The 23548-nt window shown below is 29.7% G+C and overlaps 1 protein-coding gene across 1 annotated transcript; it reads left to right on the forward strand.

Moving 5' to 3' along the window:
- The first annotated feature begins 68 nt into the window (after positions 1-68).
- LOC115878929 (GDP-fucose protein O-fucosyltransferase 1) lies at positions 69-21460 on the forward strand. Its single transcript, XM_030895542.1, has 4 exons — positions 69-519; positions 1249-1509; positions 12587-12772; positions 20247-21460. The coding sequence occupies exons 1-4, from the start codon at positions 420-422 to the stop codon at positions 20873-20875; spliced, it is 1176 nt and encodes a 391-aa protein (XP_030751402.1). The 5' UTR covers positions 69-419; the 3' UTR covers positions 20876-21460.
- Positions 21461-23548: the final 2088 nt, after the last annotated feature.

The following is a 23548-nucleotide window of genomic DNA, read 5'->3' on the forward strand; positions in this document are numbered from 1 at the left end:
TTTAGGTGAATAGTTTTAATTAAACATCGAAAAAGCTTAAATTAAACCTTACCATAGATAAAGATGTAGTAGGGCTGAGTAAATTTCTGTCAGTGTGATTCTTCCAAATTCTTCACTTAATCCTTTTTTTGTTTTTACGCATTTTCGTTCTATGGGTTCTTATAATTAGTTCTGTTATCTGTGGCATAAAGTAACACCAAAGGTATACTTTATGATCTGTGGTTCTTATAGTACTGTTTTTGTTTTTTAACCTGTGTTTAGTGTTTTAAAATGGTTTTAAACAAAAGTCGTTGAGTATAACTCCTATTATTATACAAACTTGCATTTTTAAATATATAATAGCTTTAGGTTCTATTACCTTCTTTAGCTTATTAGTCTTTATTAATAGGACATAGGACAAAAGGTGGGATTCTGTAATAATGATTTTTAACGTAATATTGTTAACATTACTTTTATTAAATGGAATTATTTGTATTGATATGGATCCATTAGGGTATATTTTGTATTGTCCATGTATGGGTAAGTTATTGTCCTAACTGTTATAATAATAATACTTTTATTATTGCCATCAAAAGTACAAAACAATGGAACATAAGCAACGCTGCGAAAGAAAAAGTAATGCTCTTGAATATACCACTTCGGCAAGAAAAGTCTTGGGTCGGTACTTACAAGTCTAGGAGCGCATCGTTATGGCGATCTTGTAAGTGGGAAGAGAAGAAATTTCATGTGCTTGAGAAAAAACTTGCTTTTGTTTATTCACTACATCTTATTGTACTGAGCTTATAATACTTTTTACATTATATTTACATATACATTTACAAACATTTACATAATACATAATAAAATAAACATTTTTAGTTTTTCATTTTGAAATATCTATTAAACATTACACATTTAGAAGATTATTTCACATATTCATTAAAGTTAAAATTTTCCAAAATCAATTAGTTTAATATTTTTTTGTTTTACATACATATATTACTGCGTTTCTTAATTGTTTTGTACTTTTATTTTTTTACATGGCCTGGTAGTGAGCGGTATGAGGATATTACCATATAATAAAAGGTTTTAATATGACTACAGTCTACCCAATAAGCCAGAGAAGCTTTTGGCAGACAACCAAAGCAGGCAACATTCAAAAAATGATAGAAAATGACAGACACAACTGTCACTGTCACGGATAATTTTGTTACACAGACTTATTATCTTATGGATCTTATGTTTGTTTCATTTATCTTTGGATTTTAGGTAGATTTGGTAATCAAGCAGATCACTTTTTGGGTGCTTTATCATTTGCAAAGAAGTTAAATCGAACACTGGTTTTACCAGCTTGGATTGAATATAGGTACGGTGAACGAAAGTCCATCCAGGTGCCTTTTGATAAATATTTTAAAGTTGAGCCATTAAGTAAATACCATAAAGTTGCCACCATGGAATTATTTATGAAGGAAATTGCACCATATGAGTGGTTACCAGAACAACGAGTAGCGTTTTGCTATATGGCTAGAGGTAAGACCAGTTAGCTATAGAGCTTTTAGATTGTACACTAGGGTGGCACCAAAAAAAAAATATATATATTTTTTAATTTTTTTACTGTGAAAATGTTATTCATGATGATTGAAAAAAAATTCTGGTGAAGTTTGAGCTCTTAATATTAATATTAAGATGTGTCTTATCCTGATTTTCTATTGTATAAATATTAATATTAAGATCTCAAACTTGAGTAATTAAAAGAAAAAAAAATGGTAATTATTAGGGAAAAATCGTCATATTTTCACCAAAATTGGTATACACCCTATTTTGAGGTCGTAGATTACGAATCTGAACTTTTTTCTTGGCGGGCTCTTGCCGTTTTTCAGAAAAAAACGGAAAATTATTTCAACATCGAATTTTTCTTAATTTCTCAAGGTTTTTTGGCACATATTTTGTTAGGTATTCAATAAACAATGATGTTATTGCTATTTTCTGTTACTTTTTTAACCGATTCTATGCATAATAGAGGAAAATTTGCTAAAATAAATTTGTAAACAATCTCAAAATGTTGGGTTATGTGTTTCTGGCATTTAAAGCAACGTTGCCAATGCTAAACCTAAATTTAGGGTGTTTTTTTCGCTCATTCTGGGATTACGAAAGGCGGTCGCCAGAAGAACGGCTCCTTCCCATAACTGCTTTTACCAACGAGATCTGACTATTTATAACCACGAAGTTGCACGAAAGAGTTTTGATTGCATTGGTTACAACTTCCATGCGGAGGGTGTTAATCTTTTGTTGTTATATTATATCAAAAAAGATTAACCCCCTCCGCAAAGAAGTTGAAACCAATGCAATCAAAACTCTTTCATGCAACTTCGTGGTTATAAATAGTCTTTATATAACTTCTTTGCGGTGGAGGTTAATCTTTTTTTGATATAATATAACAACAAAAGATTAACACCCTCCGTATGGAAGTTGTAACCAATGCAATCGAAATTCTTTCGTGCAACTTCGTGGTTATAAATATAACAAAAAAAAAAGATTAACCCCGTCCGCATAGAAGTTGAAACCAATGCAATCAAAACTCTTCCGCGTAACTTTGTGGATATGAGTATATATGTATATATACAAAAAAACAAAAAACAGTTATATACAGGGTTGTTCACCACATACGACACGGAGTATTGTAGCTAAACGATTATATTTTTACAAATTTCAAGTTTTGGGTTCGATGAAGGACTATTAGAGGTACAATTTAAAAATAATTTGACAAGATACAGAGTGTCCCAAATAAGTAAAAAATATCAAAGTTGTATTTTTTTAAATGGAACACCCTGTATATTATTACATTTTAGTTTCTACGATTAAAATAAAGGTAAAATTTGATTAGGGTTTATTATACTTAAACCTTACCGTTTTGAAATATTTTCAACTTTGGGAAATTGCAGTAAAAATTTTAAGGCTTCATTTCTCCAAGGGTATCAAAGTTTTTAATACTAAATATTTACTGAAGTTTATTTATTGATCAGTTATTGTGTTGCAATAATAAAAATAATACTACCTTATACAGAGTGTCTAAAAATTTATTTTAAATAATTTCTAGCTTTAAACGCCAATAACTTCTTTAATTTAAATGGAACGCCCTGTATATTTTAGAAGAATCAGATGCAGAATTTAATTGTCTATCAAATTGTATTATACCATTTTTACCTATTTCTTCAAGTTTTCGTAGAAAATGCATTTTCTTATAATTTAGACCCTATTTATCAATATACCCATGGAATATTGACATTTTAGATTGTTTTAAAGCAACAAATGTACAAAATGTACAGGCTAGTAATATTATCGTTTTTAGCAAAACGATAATATTACTAGCCCATTAATGTATACAAAAAGAAAACTATTTAAATCTTTATAAAAGAGTATACCATTAATTAAATATAACACCATTATTTCCACCCATATACTAATTAATTACATACTTAATTGTGTTCGTTAATAAATTATTCTAAATAAATGTGGATTTGAGTCAGAAATCAATATAATAATAAGTTATCAAAATTAAAGTCTCTGTTATAAATAAGTATTTATTAAAAAATGAAATATCATTTTTAAGGTATTTCTTTCTATCACACTGTCTAATACCCATACAAAATTCAGTTTTTTAGTATTTGGAGCAATTATTATTAATCAACGCAAACAGTCAGTTAATGTAGTTTGAATACTGGAATCATATTAATTGGTCCCCTTTAACAAATATTTAAACAGTTTTTTTTATTTTTTAATAAAATAAACAAATTGTATCGACAATATTAGTATCTGTACTCTTTAAAAATTTGGTACATCTTTAAAAATAATCTAAAATGTCAATATTCCATGGGTATATTGATAAATAAGTTCTAAATTACAAGAAAATGCATTTTCTATGGAAACTTAAAAAGATAGGTAAAAAATGGTATAATATAATTTGATAGACAATTAAATTGTGCATCTGATTCTCGTAAAATATACAAGGTGTTCCGTTTAAATGAAACAAGTTATTGCCATTTGAAGCTAATAATTATTTAAAATAAATTTTTAGGCACTCTGTATAAGGTAGTATAATTTTTATTATTGCAACAAAATAACTGATCAATAAATAAACTTCAGTAAATATTTAGTATTAAAAACTTTGATACCCTTGGAGAAATGAAGCCTTAAAATTTTTACTGTAATTTCACAAAATTGAAAATATTTCAAAAACGGTAAGGTTTAAGTATAATAAACCTTAATCAAATTTACCTTTATTTTAATCGTAGAAACTAAAAATAAAATAATATACAGGGTGTTCCATTTAAAAAAATACAACTTTGATATTTTTTACTTATTTGGGACACTCTGTATCTTGTAAAATTATATTTAAATTGTACCTCTAATAGTCCTTCATCGAACCCAAAACTTACAATTTGTAAAAATCTCATCGTTTAGCTACAATACTCCGTGTCGTATGTGGTGAACAACCTTGTATATATATATATAACTTTGTAAGATATGGCAACATTGTAAATTTTCAAATTTCTAGATTAAGTCTAGAATATATTTGTCTCTCTCATTACATAGGAGAGAGAAAGAAGGATATATGAAATGTCAAACTTCCATCCGGTCTCAATTTTCTTTGTTATTTTGTTAAGAAAAGTGTTTTTCAGTAAAATTTTGGACATTTTTCTCCAATCAAGTGTGGCTTTTAGATAAACTATAATATAATGAAAATATAGTGAAATTATTACTTTATAGGGCCGAAATAAGGAAAAATTCAATGTTGAAATAATTTTCCGTTTTTCTGAAAAACGGTAAGAGACCGCCAAGAAAAGAGTTCAGATTCGTAATCTACGACCTCAAAATAGCGTATATACCAATTTTGGTGAAAATCGGACGATTTCCAGTTTTCCCAATAATTACCAAAAATGTTTTTTTGGTGCACCCTATTATACAGGATGTCCCACTAAGAATAGCTCTCGGCTGTATCTCGGAAAGTATTAGTCGTAGAGCTTGCGGAAAAAATATTTATAACTAAAGAGGACATGAGAAATTGCTGGAAATTATTTTCGAGTTTGTAGAACTGCCACTAGAGGGCGCAACTGCTATAAAAAATAAGAAAATGGATTACAGTTGAGGGTTGGAAGCTTTGGTGTTACACAGCAAAATAAAATTACACTAAATCACCACAATACACCAAAACACTTTTACTTTTAAGAAAATGGAGTTTTTACACCATTTTGCCTAGATAACTAGTAATATAAATAATAGCCTCGATAATAGCTTAATAATCTTCAGAAAATTTTGAATATTTTTTGTTAGAACCATTTTCTCCTATCTGCCAAAATAAAGTGGTGGGGGAAGGTTTGATCTGTTTTTATTTAAATATTAATAACTTCGGACTGGATCATAGATTTAGTAAGAACAGAGACATTTAGACATTTTAACCCGATCAAACAATCGGAGGTTGACTACGTACTGTAAAAACCAACTGAGATAGAGAAGGCGACATTGCCGCATCTCAAATTTGCGTCTCTCCTCAGTTGCCGACATTGCCGCATCTCCTCAGTTTGATTTGCAGAAAAGGTGACTTTAAAACCTTTACCGGATATCAATAAATCTCAATTTCTTAATTAAATTAATAGTTTATTTTTAAAGAAGCATGCGTAATAATATGTTATTAACCAGAGGATATATGCGTTACTATTAAAGGACATGTTTACTGTTTAATGTGCTGAAACGTCTAGAACTATTGGCAACGTCGCTGCTAGTCTTCCAGAATGAAATAAGCCGTCCGTCTCACCACCCCTCGCGACGGCCCTTGGTCCGTTATCCGTTATAGCGTACTACGTTTAGCTTGCGGTGTGTTTGAAGTCGGAATCAAGACGAAAGTGAACTTTTCAGTGTTTTTCGGTGGTTTTTGTTTTTGTTTAACGCACTTTTGAATCTGCGAATTCAGTATGGTACGACAGTGTGAAGTGTGTGGAAAAATAAGCTCAAATTACCCGAATTTGTCTTTTCACAGGTGAATGTATTGTTTTCGTCATTGTACATAGGCGTCCCACAAAGGAGCCTCTCCCAATCAAAATAATTTTTAATTATATTTGTAATTAATCTATTAAAACAAGAACGTAGTAGCCAGTAATTGAATTATAATTCGTCTCAATGACTACCTAACTGTTGTAGATCATAACAAATTTGAATATAAACGTTGCATTTGAAATTTTATTATCAGCCAGAAAGTGACATTTTTTTCTTAAAATTGCGTCATTTCTTGTCATTATATATGATATTCTAAAGGAATTTTGCTCAACAAATAAACAAAGGTGTTACCCGACCTTTTTTACATTTTATTGCTTTATTATATCTGCCACTTCGGCCTTATTTAGACAATTTTTTACCACTGTACAAATACCTCTTCCTAGAGTTATTTGTACGGTGTGTTTACCTTTTTTTTAGAATGGGACGAACTGTAAATAATTCTTAGGCTACTAGTTTTATACATACCTATATATAGAGTGACCCAGGCCTCCAAAAAAGCTTTTTACCTATTACTACTAGCTGCTCTCGCCATAGTAGTACGTTTTGTACTCAAATGCTATTTTCTGCTTTTATGCTTTTCGTTTGTCGGATTGAGGGTTACAGCAAAGTCGGCCTGACGATGGAGATAAATCTCCGAAACCGGTCGTCGAATGGCTGTTCCCTTCAGTCTGATGAACTTAATGCAGAGAATAAGCATATATGTAGGGGTTAGGCCTTAATAATTTTTTGCTTCTTGTATTTTGTTTATTTATACGTACCCTACCAAGCCTTGAGCTCCATCTACGGTAACGTAGATGAAGCAAACGTAATTCATTATTATGCGACAGAAATCCCATACTGTAGCACACAGGTTTGATACTTTTAATGAATCAATTTTCAATTTTCTCATTAAATATTTATTTTAGGTATAGGAAGTTATTAATAATACAAGATTAAACAACTATTACACAGCACTTCACAGGAAGCTATCGATTGCGAACTAACTAAATCGTTACTAACTACTAATTTTGAAGTTCTTTTTAAGATCAAAAATGGTAAAACTAAAACCTAAACTATCATTTCAGATTAAACGGGAAGTTCTAAATAATGTTGCCTATTCTAAACAAGAAAAATTTATTTATAAGTTTTATAACATCTCTAATTAAATTTGGACGAAAAGAATATTTCTGTTTGCTGTAGGTAATTTTCTCAGGGAAAATACGAAAATAAAAATGACTTTTTAAGTCAAAAAAAGTCAAATCAAAGGACAAGTTATTCCAAAAAAGGACAGGTAGCAACCCTAGGTATTTCTGGAATGGAAATTTAATGGCAAATCTACAACTTTAGTTTGAAAATATGTTCCGGTCACCTATGTTTACAAAAATGTCTAAAATGTGCTTTACCATTGCCTCCATATTCTGAAAAAAAAAATTAAAGAAATGTCACCAACCACAAACCTAATATAGAACTGTTTCGGAAGCCTGAGTCACCCTGTGTATATTCAAAAGTAACTGAAAGTTTATATAGAAGTAACTGAAAGTTTAAATTGAAAATCGACGTTGGAGCGATTTTCGAAAACCACCTACTAACGTTTCAACATAGGTATATGTGGGATATTAATCATATTATTATATTAGACCTTATAACAAAACTCATCTGACAAAAAAGTGTTAATGTAGTATATTAATATGGAGTATAAATTTTACTAATTAATTTATTTTACTTTACTAATTAAATGCTTTCCAAAAACGATACGCCACTGGCCATTAGAACAATCGAAATGCTCCTAGTTGCCGGGGTCGGAAATTTTAGACTTCTCTGTCTCTTCTGTCCTTGTTTGACACATTGGAATGTTTGATACACTACCAACGAGTATTTATGAATGAGATGTTCGGTCTATCTTTATAATGTCTTTGGACTGGATAAACGGAATTCAACAAGCAAGGGCTCGTATAAAAGAGCGTTTCTTACTCTATATTATACCATACCTCATAAAGGGGGGGGGGGGCGCGGACTTACTATTTAACAAACATTGCGTGTTTTTTCAAAAAAATTAAATCCGATAGTCTATGTAATTTTAGCTGATGGTAAAGAGTAATAAAAGCTTAAAAAGTCAGCGAAAACCGCATCTTGATATCCTCTTTCAAACCAAAGATATTATCAAAATTAGCGATGGGAACTATCGAATGAATTAGACTATCGAATGATTACTGAATGAATGATTTCAACTATCGAATGGTTTTATTCGAATAAAATCATTCATTCATTTGTATACTAAAGCATATGTGACAACCTCGCCGTGCGACTAAATTAATGGTTATCGTTGACTATCGAATTCTTTTGATAAATGAAATTTAGTATTCGTTTGATTTTTGTGTGCGTCAGTGCATTATTAGTTCTTCCAAGTTTTTATAACTTCGCCTTGTAAATACTATGCAATTTTTGCGTTTATTAAAATATTTAAAATACTAAAATAGTAGTTTTTTTTAATTGACGATTGTGTGCGAAGTGGTCATCACACAAATTTTTCCGAAAATTTGTGTGATTTTCCGTAGCCCGATCTTTCAATTATTTCATTTTATATGGTATATTATGGTTAGGTTAGATTGCATTTTTTTAAAGGGAAATTTTTAGGCGAAGTAGCAATTTTTAACAGAGATGAGATGAACTTACAATTAATTTTAAAAATACATATTTGTATTTTAGATGTTTTAATAATATGAATTAGTTGGAACTTAATAATCATATTTAAGTAATGTTGTTAAGTAAATGGGGTTATCGAACTCAAACTATGGGGTGAGAAAAATAAAATGAAAGTTTTACACGTGCCAATTTAAAAAAAAGGTTAGCAATGTTTGTATTTTGTTTATGTTAATTCTCTTACATGTAGTTTTTTGCGAAGAAATATTTAATTTATTTTTTAAAGTAAATGCCAGTAAAAGTAAATATAATTTTTAAATAGTAATTATAAAGCACCTAATATAAATAATTTTGATTTCTAATTTTTTATTTATATTTCCCTTCCATTACATTGCATGCTTAGAAAATTAATAAATGTTTATATTTCATGATTTTAAAATTTGTTGTTAATATAACAAAATTATTATTATTTAATAAACCAACGTTGCCATTTAGAAACTATATTATTTTTAAATTGGATCTAATATAAATACTTTTGACTTCTATTTGTTGTTTATATTTTGCTACTACTTAAAAAAAAAATTTATATTATTAAATGATTTTAAATTTTGTTGTTAATAGGTATAACAAATTATTACTGATATTATTATTTATTAAACCAGTCTTTGCTTAAAAATATTAAAAGTCATTTTCCTACATCCAAAATAAAAAGTATTGCAGTGTAATAACAGAATATTAATAAAAATTGCAAAACATATAGACATACTATCCCTAACTAACTAATGCTAAAGAATAATATTCTTTGCTAATACCAACTAATACGAATATATGGCAACAGCGCTCTTCATAATGTATTTTCTGTGTAAATACTAGCACCTCAATAAAAAAATATAATGTGTCCTTATCTTTATTTGACTCCGCAAAAAATCAAAGATGCCGGCTTCTTTCATAGCATTGCCACCGACCGCCGTCAGTTTTCTAGGAAAGAAACCTACGTCGCCGGACGACAACTAAAATCCAGTTTATATTTTATTAAAATCGATCCTGACGAATAAATGAATTTGATAAATGAATGAATTGTATAAATGAATGGTTTTTGCTGCCGAATTACTAGAATACAATATTTCAAGGCAGATGACGCATCTATTCGATAATTTTTATTCGAGTAGTTTTCGACGAATGTTTTCTTACTAGCTATCGAATTATTCGAATGAATTGCAACTATCGAATGTTTCGATAGTATTCATTCGATAGTTCCCACTACTAATCAAAATTATAATAAATTCGAAAAAATAAGCCCTTAATTACATTGTTTTTAGAACACGATTACAGTAGCCCTCTTGATTCTCAATTCTAATAAAAAATAAGACAAAAAAGATTATTTTATTCAAAAAATCGACAATGTACCAGAATACTATAATACTAGGTGTATTAATATCTAATAATGAAGATATCAATGACAGCGAACAAGAAACGACGACTCAGTGAATTCATGGTAGGCTTTGGAAATAGTTTCTTGCTTTTAAAGGGATAGTTTAAACATCAAAATATTATTATACGGGTATCAACATTTTGATAGTCTCAGCAGCTTATCTTTTGATTGTTTTTCTGAAAATAACTTTCTTTAAAAGAGAAAACAACGCTGCCAAGACTATCAAAATGTTGATCTAATAACACTTCGACGTTTAAACTATTACGTCAAAAGCAACTTTTTTCCAAAGCCTACCATGACTTCACTGAGGCGTCGTTTCTTATTCATTATCATTGATATCTTATTTATTAGATATTAATACACCTAGTATTATTATGGTATTCTGGTATATTGTCGATTTTAGAATAAACCAATCGTTTCTATGTTATTTTTTATTAGATTGGTCATAATCAAGAGGGCTACTGTAACCGTGTTATAAAAATAAGGTAATTAAAGGCATATTTTTTCATATTTATTATGTAAACGCCACGAATGTTTGGGAGTGATTCATCGCTTGATGAAGTTAGAATCGACACGCGCGCTATCATTTTTACTTTAAAAACGTAAATTTTTACCGCAGACGTAGGTTTTTAAACGCCCAGTCTAATCATCTACCTGCGCTCCTCCTACTTATTCTAAAATGTTAGCGTGATTGACAAAGACGATACTATATCGCGTTTCTTTGATTGATTCGTTTTTGTGCGTCAGTCCATTGGTGTGCTTGCAGTTTGACCAATGGGACATTCCATTTTATATTTATAACCAAATATATGTTTTGATACTTTGAATAAGAAGACTAAGGAAGGAGCATATCAAAAATCTTAGGTACACCGCGATGGGCCTCAAATATGGCCGACTTAAATTCCGGTTTATCAGTGTCGTTCTAATTTTATTTAAAAAATGTAAAACTATGATGTAGGGTAGACGTGGGGTAGACTCAATAATTTGTTGTTTTATTTTACGTTGTGAATAAATGTTGGTAGTTATTAAAATTGTTATAAAAATATATAATTCTAATAAAAATAGATAAGTTATAATAAGTATTTATTAGCACAAACATCCGATACGCTACTGAAGCAGGTAAGTCAAATTAACGTATCTAAATTCTTTGACATCTAATCTTTGACAAGTAATAAATAAAAGCTAAAATGCAAGAAAAATATATAATTTAGTTAATTTAAGTGAATTTCATAAATGATCGGTTTTACTACACGTATGTATATTATATAGTCACTTACTAGCGAAAAGTTGTTCCATTATTTCACTCGATTTTTGCCGAGATCTACCGCACGCTACACAACCAACTATTTTTAGAATCTTTTTCGATAAATCGATATATAGTGTCACTGTTAATTTAAGTTCTGCCACAATTTCCATCTAAATTTACTACCTTTATACAACTATCAGTAGTAGAATAAATAATAAATAACATAAAATAAGCTCCGTAAAGACTGACAAATCCACAAAATTTCAAATCAAATTGAAATGTGTCAAATGAATCGTCAAACAGAACTGTCACGGATCCCCACCCTAGAGTGCTTTTATGGCGCTTTTTCCGCCCACCATGCATGAATACATGGATAGCATTATGCTCCTTCCTTAGTCTTCTTATTCAAAGTTTTGATAAGACTTTGACAGTTAAAACAACAAATTACAACAGATTATATATTGATTATTAGATGACTTGAAACACAACGGCACTGGAATTAAGTTTTATGTGACCTTGAACAGATTAGTTCACATGGTAGCGACCCATGGTACAAAGAAAACAAGGTATGATCGATAGCGGCTCCAATTTCGTTAAGTTTGCGCATACCACCTGTGTCGTCATACACCATACAAAAAAATATCCATATTGTTCAATTGCCACTAATAAAAAAAGACCTAAAATAGGGAAGAATTAGGACATAACCCCAAAAGTTATGTCAATCATCGAGCTTGACATTTGAAAAATTATTTTCACATTTATTGTGTCATCTGTTTGACAATTTTTTGACAATTTGAAATTGGCGCGCGGAACTTGCTGACATATTGCTGACCAATGGTGCCGTTTATCACCTGTGACGTAGTGACCAACCTGCGCAATATCATACCTTGTATTCTTTGTATCATGGTAGCGACCGATAAATCACTCCCAAACATTCGTGGCGTTTACTATTTTGTACCGTTTTTTTGCTCTCCTGTAAAATTAGGAATAATGGAGTTAGCAGTTTATCACATTTCACCGACGACATATCACTTTCATAGACATTAAATTCCGGACAACGCTTTTACGATGACCAGAATGATATATGAAACAGAATAAACGGAATATTTTTAGTAACCTTATAATGCGGACCGGTTTTGAAGTTATTTTAGGCGGATAAGTTTTGAAGTTATTTGAAATGTGGTCTTAAAATAACCCTAAAAAAACTCCCCCTTTAGTTTGTACATGACATTTAAAAATAATCTGTATATTACTTGTAGGTAATGGTAATAGTTGTAACGCTAAAGAAGGAAATCCATTCGGACCATTTTGGGATACCTATGGAGTTGATTTTGTGGGGTCAGAGTTTTATGGACCTCTGCATTATGACATAAGTAATGAAGTAGATTTAAGAAATTGGAAAGAAAGATATCCCCCCAGTGAATGGCCCGTGTTGGCATTTAGTGGTTAGTTTATTTTTGTAATAAAATTACTGTTATTTTTACAGGGTTGTTCACCACATACTGTCACACCCCATTTTGTGGGTTATGACTAGGGGCAGAGCAAATAATAAATACTTCAATTTAACTTAATAATCAATTTAATTAATCTACGAATAATAAAATAATTATAAAACTAAATGTGTACTTACATATTATATTTATGGACGAACATCATCACTGGCTCGGGGGTAGTGTCAGGGTAGTGTAACGTCAATGCCGGAATCTCGACCGCGACCTTATCGAACATCAATTCTCGACTATCGACTGTTCCCCCAACAGGTGACATTTTTGTATTTATTGGTTCGTTACGTCGAATCATCGAATCAGCATTATTGGTCTATCGGTGCGATGACCGGTGCGATGACCGCGTTAGTGCTGATTTGATGATTTTATAAATTTGTAATATTGAAAGGAAATATTTTCGCAATTGCCAATTATGCTTATAACTTTGATTTTTAAAACTTTACTTTTGTTGCGTAAATGCCAATGAACTTTAATTATTTTATACTTCCTTTCAATCGAATTATTAATTTACGAAATATATTAATATTAAATATGTTATTTTATATATCGAATAATTCCATCCTTGACAATACGACACGGAGTATTGTAGCTAAACGATTAGATTTTTACAAATTGTAAGTTTTGGGTTCGTTGAAGGGCTATTAGAGCTACGATTTAAAAATATTTTTACAAGATACAGAGTGTCCCAAATAAGTAAAAAATATTATAGTTGTATTTTTTAAATGAAACACCCTGTATATTATTCTATTTTTATATTCTACGATTGAAATAAAGGTAAATTTGATTAATCATATTTAAACCTTACCGTTTTTGAAATATTTTCAATTTTATGAAATTACAGTATAAAACACCCGCAAATAGTTTTTTAAACAATTTTTTCCCAATTTTTAAACAGTTACAGATAATATAAAAAGATTTAAAAATAAGACCTTGTATGTAATTATATATAAAAAAAGTAAAAGTGCTTTTTTACGCCTAGGCTTTTTAATGACTTTTTTATATTGTCAATCCCGTCGTGAAAATTAATCATTTTATGACGTTTTAAAAAAAAATAATATTTTTGCCCTCCCTATGTCATATCCAATCGGTTTATCGAATCTATCGACTTATAACCTAAATTTCAACTTTAAAAATGTTTAATTTATTATTTTAACAATGCCTGTTCATGATCATAATATCTTTGTCAATTTTAAACGTTTTATTTTTTATCTAAAAACTATTAAAGACAGGTATAGGTTAGTATAGAAAAATTATGCGATATGAAAGTCGTTTCCAAAGATGTAATAATATATTGGGTGTTCCAATAAGTGTTAAAATAAGATGCTTCCACTTTTCAAATGATGTGGTAATACTGTAATGTGTTGAAAATATTTTAGAAAGATGGAGCAGGTGCCTTTATGTAAAAAAACAAAATTTCAAAAAAAAATCACCATAAACGTCTAACATGCCATCGCCGTGAATCACCCTATATACAGGGTTGTTCACCACATACGACACGGTGTATTCTAGCTAAACGATTAGATTTTTACAAATTTTAAGTTTTGGGTTCGTTGAAGGACTATTAGAGGTACAATTTAAAATTATTTTTACAAGATACAAAGTGTCCCAAATAAGTAAAAAATATTATAGTTGTATTTTTAAAACGGAACACCCTGTATATTATTCTATTTTTGATACTTACGATTGAAATAAAAGGTAAAATTTGATTTAGGTTTATCACACTTAAACCTACTGTTTCTGAAATATTTTCAATTTTGAAATTGAAGTAAAAATTTTAAGGCTTACCTCTCAAAGGGTATCAAAAGCTTTTAATACTAAATATTTACTGAATTATTTATTGATCCAGATATTGTGTTGCACAATAAAATTTTACATCTTATACAGAGTGTCTAAAAAATTTATATTAAATAATTACTAGCTTTAAACGGCTATAACGTTTTAATTTTAATCGGAACAAACACCCCTATATTATACGTGAATCAGATGCACAATGTAATTGCTCATCACCTGTCTTATACCATTTTTACCCATCACTTCAAGTTTTCGTAGAAATGTGCTCTTGAGTATATTTAGACCTCATTTATCCAATATACCCATGGAATATTGACATTTCAGATTTTTTTTTATAGCACCATATTCGTACAAAATATACAGGTGGTAAATATTTCAACCCATTGGCATATAAAAAACCTATTTAAATCTTTTGTAAAAGAGTATACCAATTAAATATCCCACCATTATTTTCGACCAAAACACACCAAAAATTTTAGTTAATTACATTACTTTTAAATTGTTTTTAATTAATAAGCTGTTCTAAATAAATATGCATTTGGCTCAGAAATCAATATAATAATAAGTTATGAAAATGAACGTCTCTGTTTTTAAAAATAAGCATTCGTCAAAAATGAAATACAATATATAAAGTGTTACTTTTTTACCACACTGTATCCTAATACACACACAAAATTCATATTTTTTTGTATTTGGAGCAAAATTATTATTAATCAACGTAAACAGTCAATTAATGTAGTTTGAATACTGGGATCATATTAATTGGTCCGCTTTAACAAAAAAAATATTTAAACAGTTTTTTATTTTAATTAAATAAGCGAACTATAGCAACAATATATTAGTATCTGTATCCTTTGAAAATTTGTTACATCTTTAAAAATAAGCTAAAATGTCAATTCCATGGGTATAGTGATAAATGAAGTCTAAATTATAAGAAAATGCATTTTATACGAAAACTTGAAGAGATGGGCAGGTAAAAAAATGGTATATTACAATTTCATAGACAATTACATTGTGCATCTGATTTACGTAAATATATAAAAGTTCCATTTAAATTAGACAAGTTATTGCCGTTTAAAGCTAGTAATTATTTAATATAAATTTTTAGACACTCTGTATAAGGTAGTATTATTTTTATTATTGCAACACAATAACTGATCAGTAAATAAACTTCAGTAAATATTTAGTATTAAAAACTTTGATACCCTTGGAGAAATGAAGCCTTAAAATTTTTACTGCAATTTCACAAAATTGAAAATATTTTAAAAACGGTAAGGTTTAAGTATAATAAACCTTAATCAAATTTACCTTTATTTTAATCGTAGAAACTAAAAATGTAATAATATACAGGGTGTTCCATTTAAAAAATACAACTTTGATATTTTTTACTTATTTGGGACACTCTCTATCTTGTAAAATTATTTTTAAATGGTACCTCTAATAGTCCTTCATCGAACCCAAAACTTACAATTTGTAAAAATCTCATCGTTTAGCTACAATACTCCGTGTGTGGTGAACAACCCTGTATATGGATTTTCTATAAAAGAGCCAATTACGGTAAATTAATTTTCTTCGCTTCCAACGACAGGTTTCTGCCTAATAGGTTTTTTATAAACCACACTACCAGCTTTGCGAAATAGAACAATTAGTTTTTCAAAGGAACGCTTATCAGGAAGATTCCTATTTGGATATTTTTTTTGAACATAAGCCCTTGACGCCAAGAATCAATTTTCCTCACAAAATAAAATCACTAGTTCTAAATAATTCGTTCCGCCAGCAGATACTCCTTTATTTTTCTTGAGAAATAATAAATACTTACTTATTAAACTATTGTAGGTACATTTAAGTAAACTGTTATAAATTATGAATAATAATGTTCATAAACTAATGTCGACTTTGATAGTTACTGTCACTAGAAAATTGCTATGGCGACACCAGCCATCTTGATTGCAATTTTATTTAAAAATCGCTTTTTATTCAAAATCTGAGCTAGATAGGTATAGGAAACCCTAATATAATTTGAAAGAGCATTTGAATTTGTTTTGATATATTGTAAAAAATACAGGGTGTTGCGTTTGAAATAATGAAGTTTTTATATAAAATAATTTCTTAAAATAGATCAGCAATTTTTCATACCCCTGTATAAATTTAAGGAAGCAATACCATTTTTCAGTAAAGTTTATTTCTCTACCTTTAAACTCAGCGTAAGAATTAATTATGAAAAGTAATGTACAGGGTGTAAATAATCCATTATATTGTAGCATGCAAATTTAAATATATTAAAATATCTTAAAAACTAAAGATTTTAAACATATTTAACTCTTATAATAAATGCCTTTTTTTGTAAAAAATATCATAAATATTTAAAAATATCATGCAAATTTAAATATATTGAAATATCTTAAAAACTAAAGATTTTAAATATATTTAACTCTTATAATAAATGCCTTTTTTTGTAAAAAATATCATAAATTTTTAAAAATATCATGCAAATTTAAATATATTGAAATATCTTAAAAACTAAAGATTTTAAATATATTTAACTCTTATAATAAATGCCTTTTTTTGTAAAAAATATCATAAATTTTTAAAAATATCATGCAAATTTAAATATATTGAAATATCTTAAAAACTAAAGATTTTAAATATATTTAACTCTTATAATAAATGCCTTTTTTTGTAAAAAATATCATAAATTTTTAAATATATCATGCAAATTTAAATATATTGAAATATCTTAAAAAACAAAGATTTTAAACATATTTAGCTCTTATAATAAATGCCTTTTTTTGTAAAAAATATCATAAATTTTATAAAATATCATGCAAATTTAAATATATTGAAATATCTTAAAAACTAAAGATTTTAAATATATTTAACTCTTATAATAAATGCCTTTTTTTGTAAAAAATATCATAAATTTTTAAATATATCATGCAAATTTAAATATATTGAAATATCTTAAAAACTGAAGATTTTAAACATATTTAACTCTTATAATAAATGCCTTTTTTTGTAAAAAATATCATAAATTTTTAAAAATATCATGCAAATTTAAATATATTGAAATATCTTAAAAACTAAAGTTTTTAAATATATTTAACTCTTATAATAAATGCCTTTTTTTGTAAAAAATATCATAAATTTTTAAAAATATGCAAATTTAAATATATTGAAATATCTTAAAAACTAAAGATTTTAAATATATTTAACTCTTATAATAAATGCCTTTTTTTGTAAAAAATATCATAAATTTTTAAAAATATCATGCAAATTTAAATATATTGAAATATCTTAAAAACTAAAGATTTTAAATATATTTAACTCTTATAATAAATGCCTTTTTTTGTAAAAAATATCATAAACTTTTATACATATATGCTATAATTTTTAAACCAAAAAAGATATCAAAAAAATAAAAAATACCGTTTCTATAATATCGAGAGGGAATAAATATGAAATTGAAAAACTACCCCTTACACGAAAAATTAGGTGGATATTAATGAAAAAAGTGATTTTTTCAGCATAAGTTACAAATTGGGACTCAGCTAAATGAGGCAAATGATGTATTTTTCAAACCACCCCGACCCACCTCTAGGTGCCACCCCTTCACTTCTAATCTCATCAATGCCATTTTGAAACCATTGTCATTTTGAAGCTAAAAATAAAAAATGTAGATTATAAAAAAGGCAACATAAAGATGTTTTACTAATCGTTCAGCCTAATTTTGCGATAACGCAAATTCTTCCTTATCATCTATTACTTTTAACAAACAGGAATCTTAAAACGGCATATCTTTGCGTTTTTGCACTGTCTTCTATCGATTTTTAATCGTTTGCAAATTTGGTGGTATTTTAGACCTTTATTTGATTCGCTTATTTGAAAGAAAAATGGTTTATAATGTGGAAGAAAGAAATCAAATAGTTTTTCTTTATGGTGCTGAAGGTATGTGCTATTTGAGAACGGCCCGTGCTTTCAATTAGAGACATCAGGACAAAAACGAAAGTCACGTTTATGTTAGAAATTTGCTTCTAAAGTTTCAAGAAACTGGATCGGTCAAAAATAAAAAAAAGGACAGGGCCCAGAGTACTAAATGAAGAAATGCAGATGGAAATTATTCAGGTATCGGTCAATCCAGAAGCATCAACACGCCAGTTGGCATCAATCACAGGTATACCTCGAATATGTGTCAGAAGAGTATTGAAAATGCACAAATTCCATCCCTACAAAATGAAGATTCTGCAGGAACTTAGCGACGACGATCCAGATAGAAGGATTCAGTTCTGTGTACTAATGACGGAGGAAATTCGAAGGGAACCTTCACTCACTAAAAATATTTGTTTTAGTGATGAGTGCTCTTTTTTTTAAACGGAAACGTGAATAAGCAGAACTAAAGATGGTGGAGCGATGAGAATCCGCATATTGTTGTTGAAGGACACACCCAACATCCCCAAAAGCTCAATGTTTGGTGCGGAATACTAGGCGATAAAATTATAGGTCCATTTTTCATCGACGGAAATTTGACTGGTGGTGCTTATGTGGAAATGCTGAACAATTTGATAGAGCCAGCCATTGTAAATGAGGTTGAAAATCAAAGAGATTTGGAAGGAAATTTAACTCTTAATGAAGACCTCATACACTTTCAGCAAGATGAAGCCCCTCTATGACATTATTCTATTGTCACAAGGCGGTGGTTAGGTTAGGTTAGGATAGATATTATCCAAGGCAGACGGGGTCCAATCGCGTGGCCGCCAAGGTCACCTGATCTCACTCTTTTAGACTTTTTCTTTTGGGGACTAAATTCATAGTCTACAAGACAAAACCAGGTTCGTTACAAGAATTGCGGCAGAGGATAACTGAACCATGTCGAAATATTCCGAGAGAGACTTTCCAAAAAGTGAGAGAAGAATTTGAAATCGTTTGTATTTTTGTATGGATCAAAACGGCTGTCATTTTGAGCAATTGTTAAATTATCATTTTAAATTTCTTTCAAATAATTGTCACACCTACATTTCTTATCACTACTTACCAGTAATTAAGTTGAAGTCTGTATGGGTTATACATCTGATGTGGGATATCGCTATCTTGAGATTAGAAGTGAGGGGGTGGTACGTAGGGGTGGGTCGGGGTGGTTTGAAAAATAACTCATTTGCCTCATTTAGCTGGGTCCTAATTTGTAACCTATGCTGAAAAAAATCACTATTTTCATTCATGTCGACCTAATTTTTCGTGTAAGGGGTAGTTTTTCAATTTCACCCTAAAAACTTTATGATCATCGTTTAGTATTTTCCGTGGGCTTTCCAAAAAGGCGCCCCAAGTGGGGTGTTGCCATTTAAGATTTTCAAGTGAGTAGGAATGCCTCCTAAGGGGTAGGTCGGGGTGGTTCAAAAAATACGTCATATGTATTCCCCCTCGATATTATAGAAACGGTATTTTTTATTTTTTTGATATCTTTTTTTTTGTTTAAAAATTTTAGGCATTGTAAGTTTTCAGTGGCCCACCCTGTATATTATTTATTTAGATGTTTAATAATGGTTTTATCTATTTTCTGTTTTTGTTTTCTTTGTCAGCTTGTTTTAACTAAATTACTTTCTAAAGGTGGTTTAACGGGGTTTATTTTTAGGAAGCCCGGCCAGTTTTCCTGTGTCTTTGGAGAACAGAGACTTGCAGAAGTATCTAGAATGGTCAGATGAGATAGATCAACAAGCGGACGAATTCATCAAAACGAATATGTCGAAAGGTGCTTTTATTGGAATCCATCTAAGAAACGGTATTGATTGGGTACGCGCTTGTAAGCATATTCCCGAAAGTCCAAATCTTTTCTCCGCTCCACAGTGCCTTGGTTATAGAAACGAGAAAGGAAAAGCTACTCCAGAAATGTGTCTCCCGTCAAAGGAAATTATATTAAGACAGCTAAAAAGAACAATTAAAATGATCAATAACAGTCCTACTAATGAATATAATCATAAAACTATTAAAAGCGTATTTGTTGCGTCTGATAATAACCATATGATTGAAGATTTACAATCCGCCTTAAAAAGAATGAAAATAATTGTAACAAAGCTTCCTTATTCGAATCCGCATGTAGATTTGGCGATTTTAGGGAAGGCCAATCATTTTATAGGTAATTGTATTTCTTCCTTTACTGCGTTTTGCAAAAGAGAACGAGATGCTAAAGGATTTATTTCGTCATTTTGGGCATTTCCCGTAGAAAAATCATTGAAAAATAGGCCAGCTCATGAGGAGTTATAAAATCACATTTAACACATTACAAAATGGCAATTTACTAGTCTTTACACTTTAAAGCGCAGCATCGCGTTTATTAAAGAAACAAACTGGCTAAATTACCGCCGGCGATATAGACAATGGATGAAAGGAAGAACGCCGTTAGACGGTTTTACATATTTATTAACATGAATACCACCGAACAACGAGGTAAATAAAGTACGGGGGATTTTGCTAAATATATAACGAATACCGCTATTCAGCGGTACTCTTTTTTAAAAAAACAGAAATACCGCCCTTATTTTACCAAATTTTATCTGATTGTAGGTACTGTTGTAAAAATAAAACTACATTTTATTGCATACAAAAATGAACATTTTTGACATTTGAAATGCAATATAAACAAGCAAGGAATACTAAACTTTTTGTCGCCTAATCAAAATTCAAAAATAAAGGAAATTTTTGTTATCATTTCGGATTGAGTTCGTCAGAATGGAGGGACTCAAAATAGTAAAGATTTGGCTGTTGGTGGACCTTAAAGTTAGGTCGAACCCACGGCCACACAGAAAGCGTTTTTTGCGTTTTTAGCGTGAAGCGTCTTTAGCGACTAAAACAAAATAACAGGATTATATAGGAGTGGCCACACCAAAAGCGTGTAGCGTTCAGCGTATCTAGCAAAAAACGCAAATTAAAACAAATCAGTTTTGTTTTCTGTAGCGTCTTTAGCGCTTTCTAAGATGAGACCCCGTCATAGCGTTATATTTAATAATACAATAAAAATAAATTAAATAGTATGCATTTTTTTTTTCATTTTAGGGTATTATCTAAAAATATTTTTTATAAAGAACATCTACTGTTTAGGAAGATTCTATTAAATTCAAAAATTTGAAGGAAATGTTTGAAAAAGTGCAGTTTGAAATGTTGATAAAGTAATAAATTAAAGGAATATTTTCTTACGCGTAAAAAATTGTTTTCTAATGCGTAAAAAGTTTTTTTTTTCTACGTAAATGGTTTTTTTAACAGAATCAAATAGTTTTTGACGCGTAAAAAATCGTTTTTTACGTGTAACAAGTAGTTTTTTACACGTAAAAAATATTTTTTTTGCGCAACAAAAGGTTTTTTACCAGAAACAATAAGTTTTTTTTGCACGTAACTACCAGTAACAAATAGTTTTATACGCGTAAAAAATAGTTTTCTACAAGTAACAAATAGTTTTATACGCGTAAAAAAATATTTTTTTACGTGTGACAGTTTTATTCGCGTAAAATAATAAAAATAGTTTTTTACGTGCAACAAATGTTTTTTTACACGTAATAATTTAATTCACTTTAACAAAATTTGTATTAAAATATCAATATTTTTGATAAACATATGGACTGCTCACAAATACACGTCGCGTCACTACGTATTTCTAAGCCGTTAACACGCTTCGTTACAACGAGCTCGTGTGTCAGGGCCGTCTCGCTAGCTCGTATGTCACGGCCTTGAATTTTTACTCCCAGCGCGCGTAAAGAAGTTTCACTCCAAAATGTTTCATAAATCATGTTCTAAAAATTGCATTAGCAACTAGAAATATTTACTATTCTATTATATAATTATAATTATTTATTATATTATATTATAATTATAACAAGTACTAACCACAACACTACAACATAAAAAAAACTATACACATATAAACGAAAATTCGTAAAATAAATCGCCAAATAATAATTATTATTTTTACACACACCACTGGCACTAGCAGTAGATTGTGTTTGTCTCCGAATATATGCCCCGGCCCGTCCACAATTCAATCCCAGCATCTTTTATCCACGTCTCTTCAACGCTAATGGCGCCGATCTCGACTATCTCTCTCTCATAGGATTGATTGTTGGACGGGCCGGGAATCCACGAGCTTGCGACGTTACTAATTGACATCTTGATAGAAACTGCAGACCTGTTGCATCTTTTGCGTGTTTTTAATGGACACAAATCGAAAAAAGCGCGTAAACGGTAAAATCGCAAAAAGCGCTCGAGACGCAAAAAACGCAAAACGCTAAAAAAACTTTCTGTGTGGCCGTGGGCTTATCAAAATCTAGCTGTAAGCGTGTTGCGTGTTTTGATTTCTTTGGTTTAATTCTTTTGTTTGCTTTTTTTTGTTTTTCTCTCTTTGATTAATGCGTATCTGATTGCTTTGAATATTTCGATTTTAAAATCGAATGTTTTACAATAATTATCAAATACCAACGACTGCTCAATTCGTCCAAAAATGAAAATGCCAATTTATTAGGTTGTTATCATGTTATCATTTCGGCGCTTTGAATAAAAAAATTAAGGAAGGAGCATATAAAAAATCTTAGATCGACCGCGATGGGACTCTAAAATGACCGACTTCAATTCCGGTTTATCAGTGCCTTTCTAATTTTATTCAAAACGTATAAAAATATGATGTAGGGTAGACCTGGGGTATACTCAATAATTTGTTGTCTTATTTTACGTTGTCAATAAATGTTGGTAGTTATTAAAATTGTTATAAAAATATATAATTCTAACAAAAATAGATAAGTATAATCCTACTACTTATATCCTAACACAAACATCCAATACGCTACTGAAGCAGGTAGACGTATCTAAATTCTTTGACATCTAATCTGTGACAAGTAGTAAATAAAAGCAAAAATGCAAGAAAAAATATAAAATTAGTTAATTTTAAGTGAA

The sequence above is a fragment of the Sitophilus oryzae genome, unplaced genomic scaffold, assembly GCF_002938485.1.
Source record: "Sitophilus oryzae breed Bouriz unplaced genomic scaffold, Soryzae_2.0 scaffold_1536_pilon_pilon, whole genome shotgun sequence".
In the NCBI taxonomy this organism is placed as follows: domain Eukaryota; kingdom Metazoa; phylum Arthropoda; class Insecta; order Coleoptera; family Curculionidae; genus Sitophilus; species Sitophilus oryzae.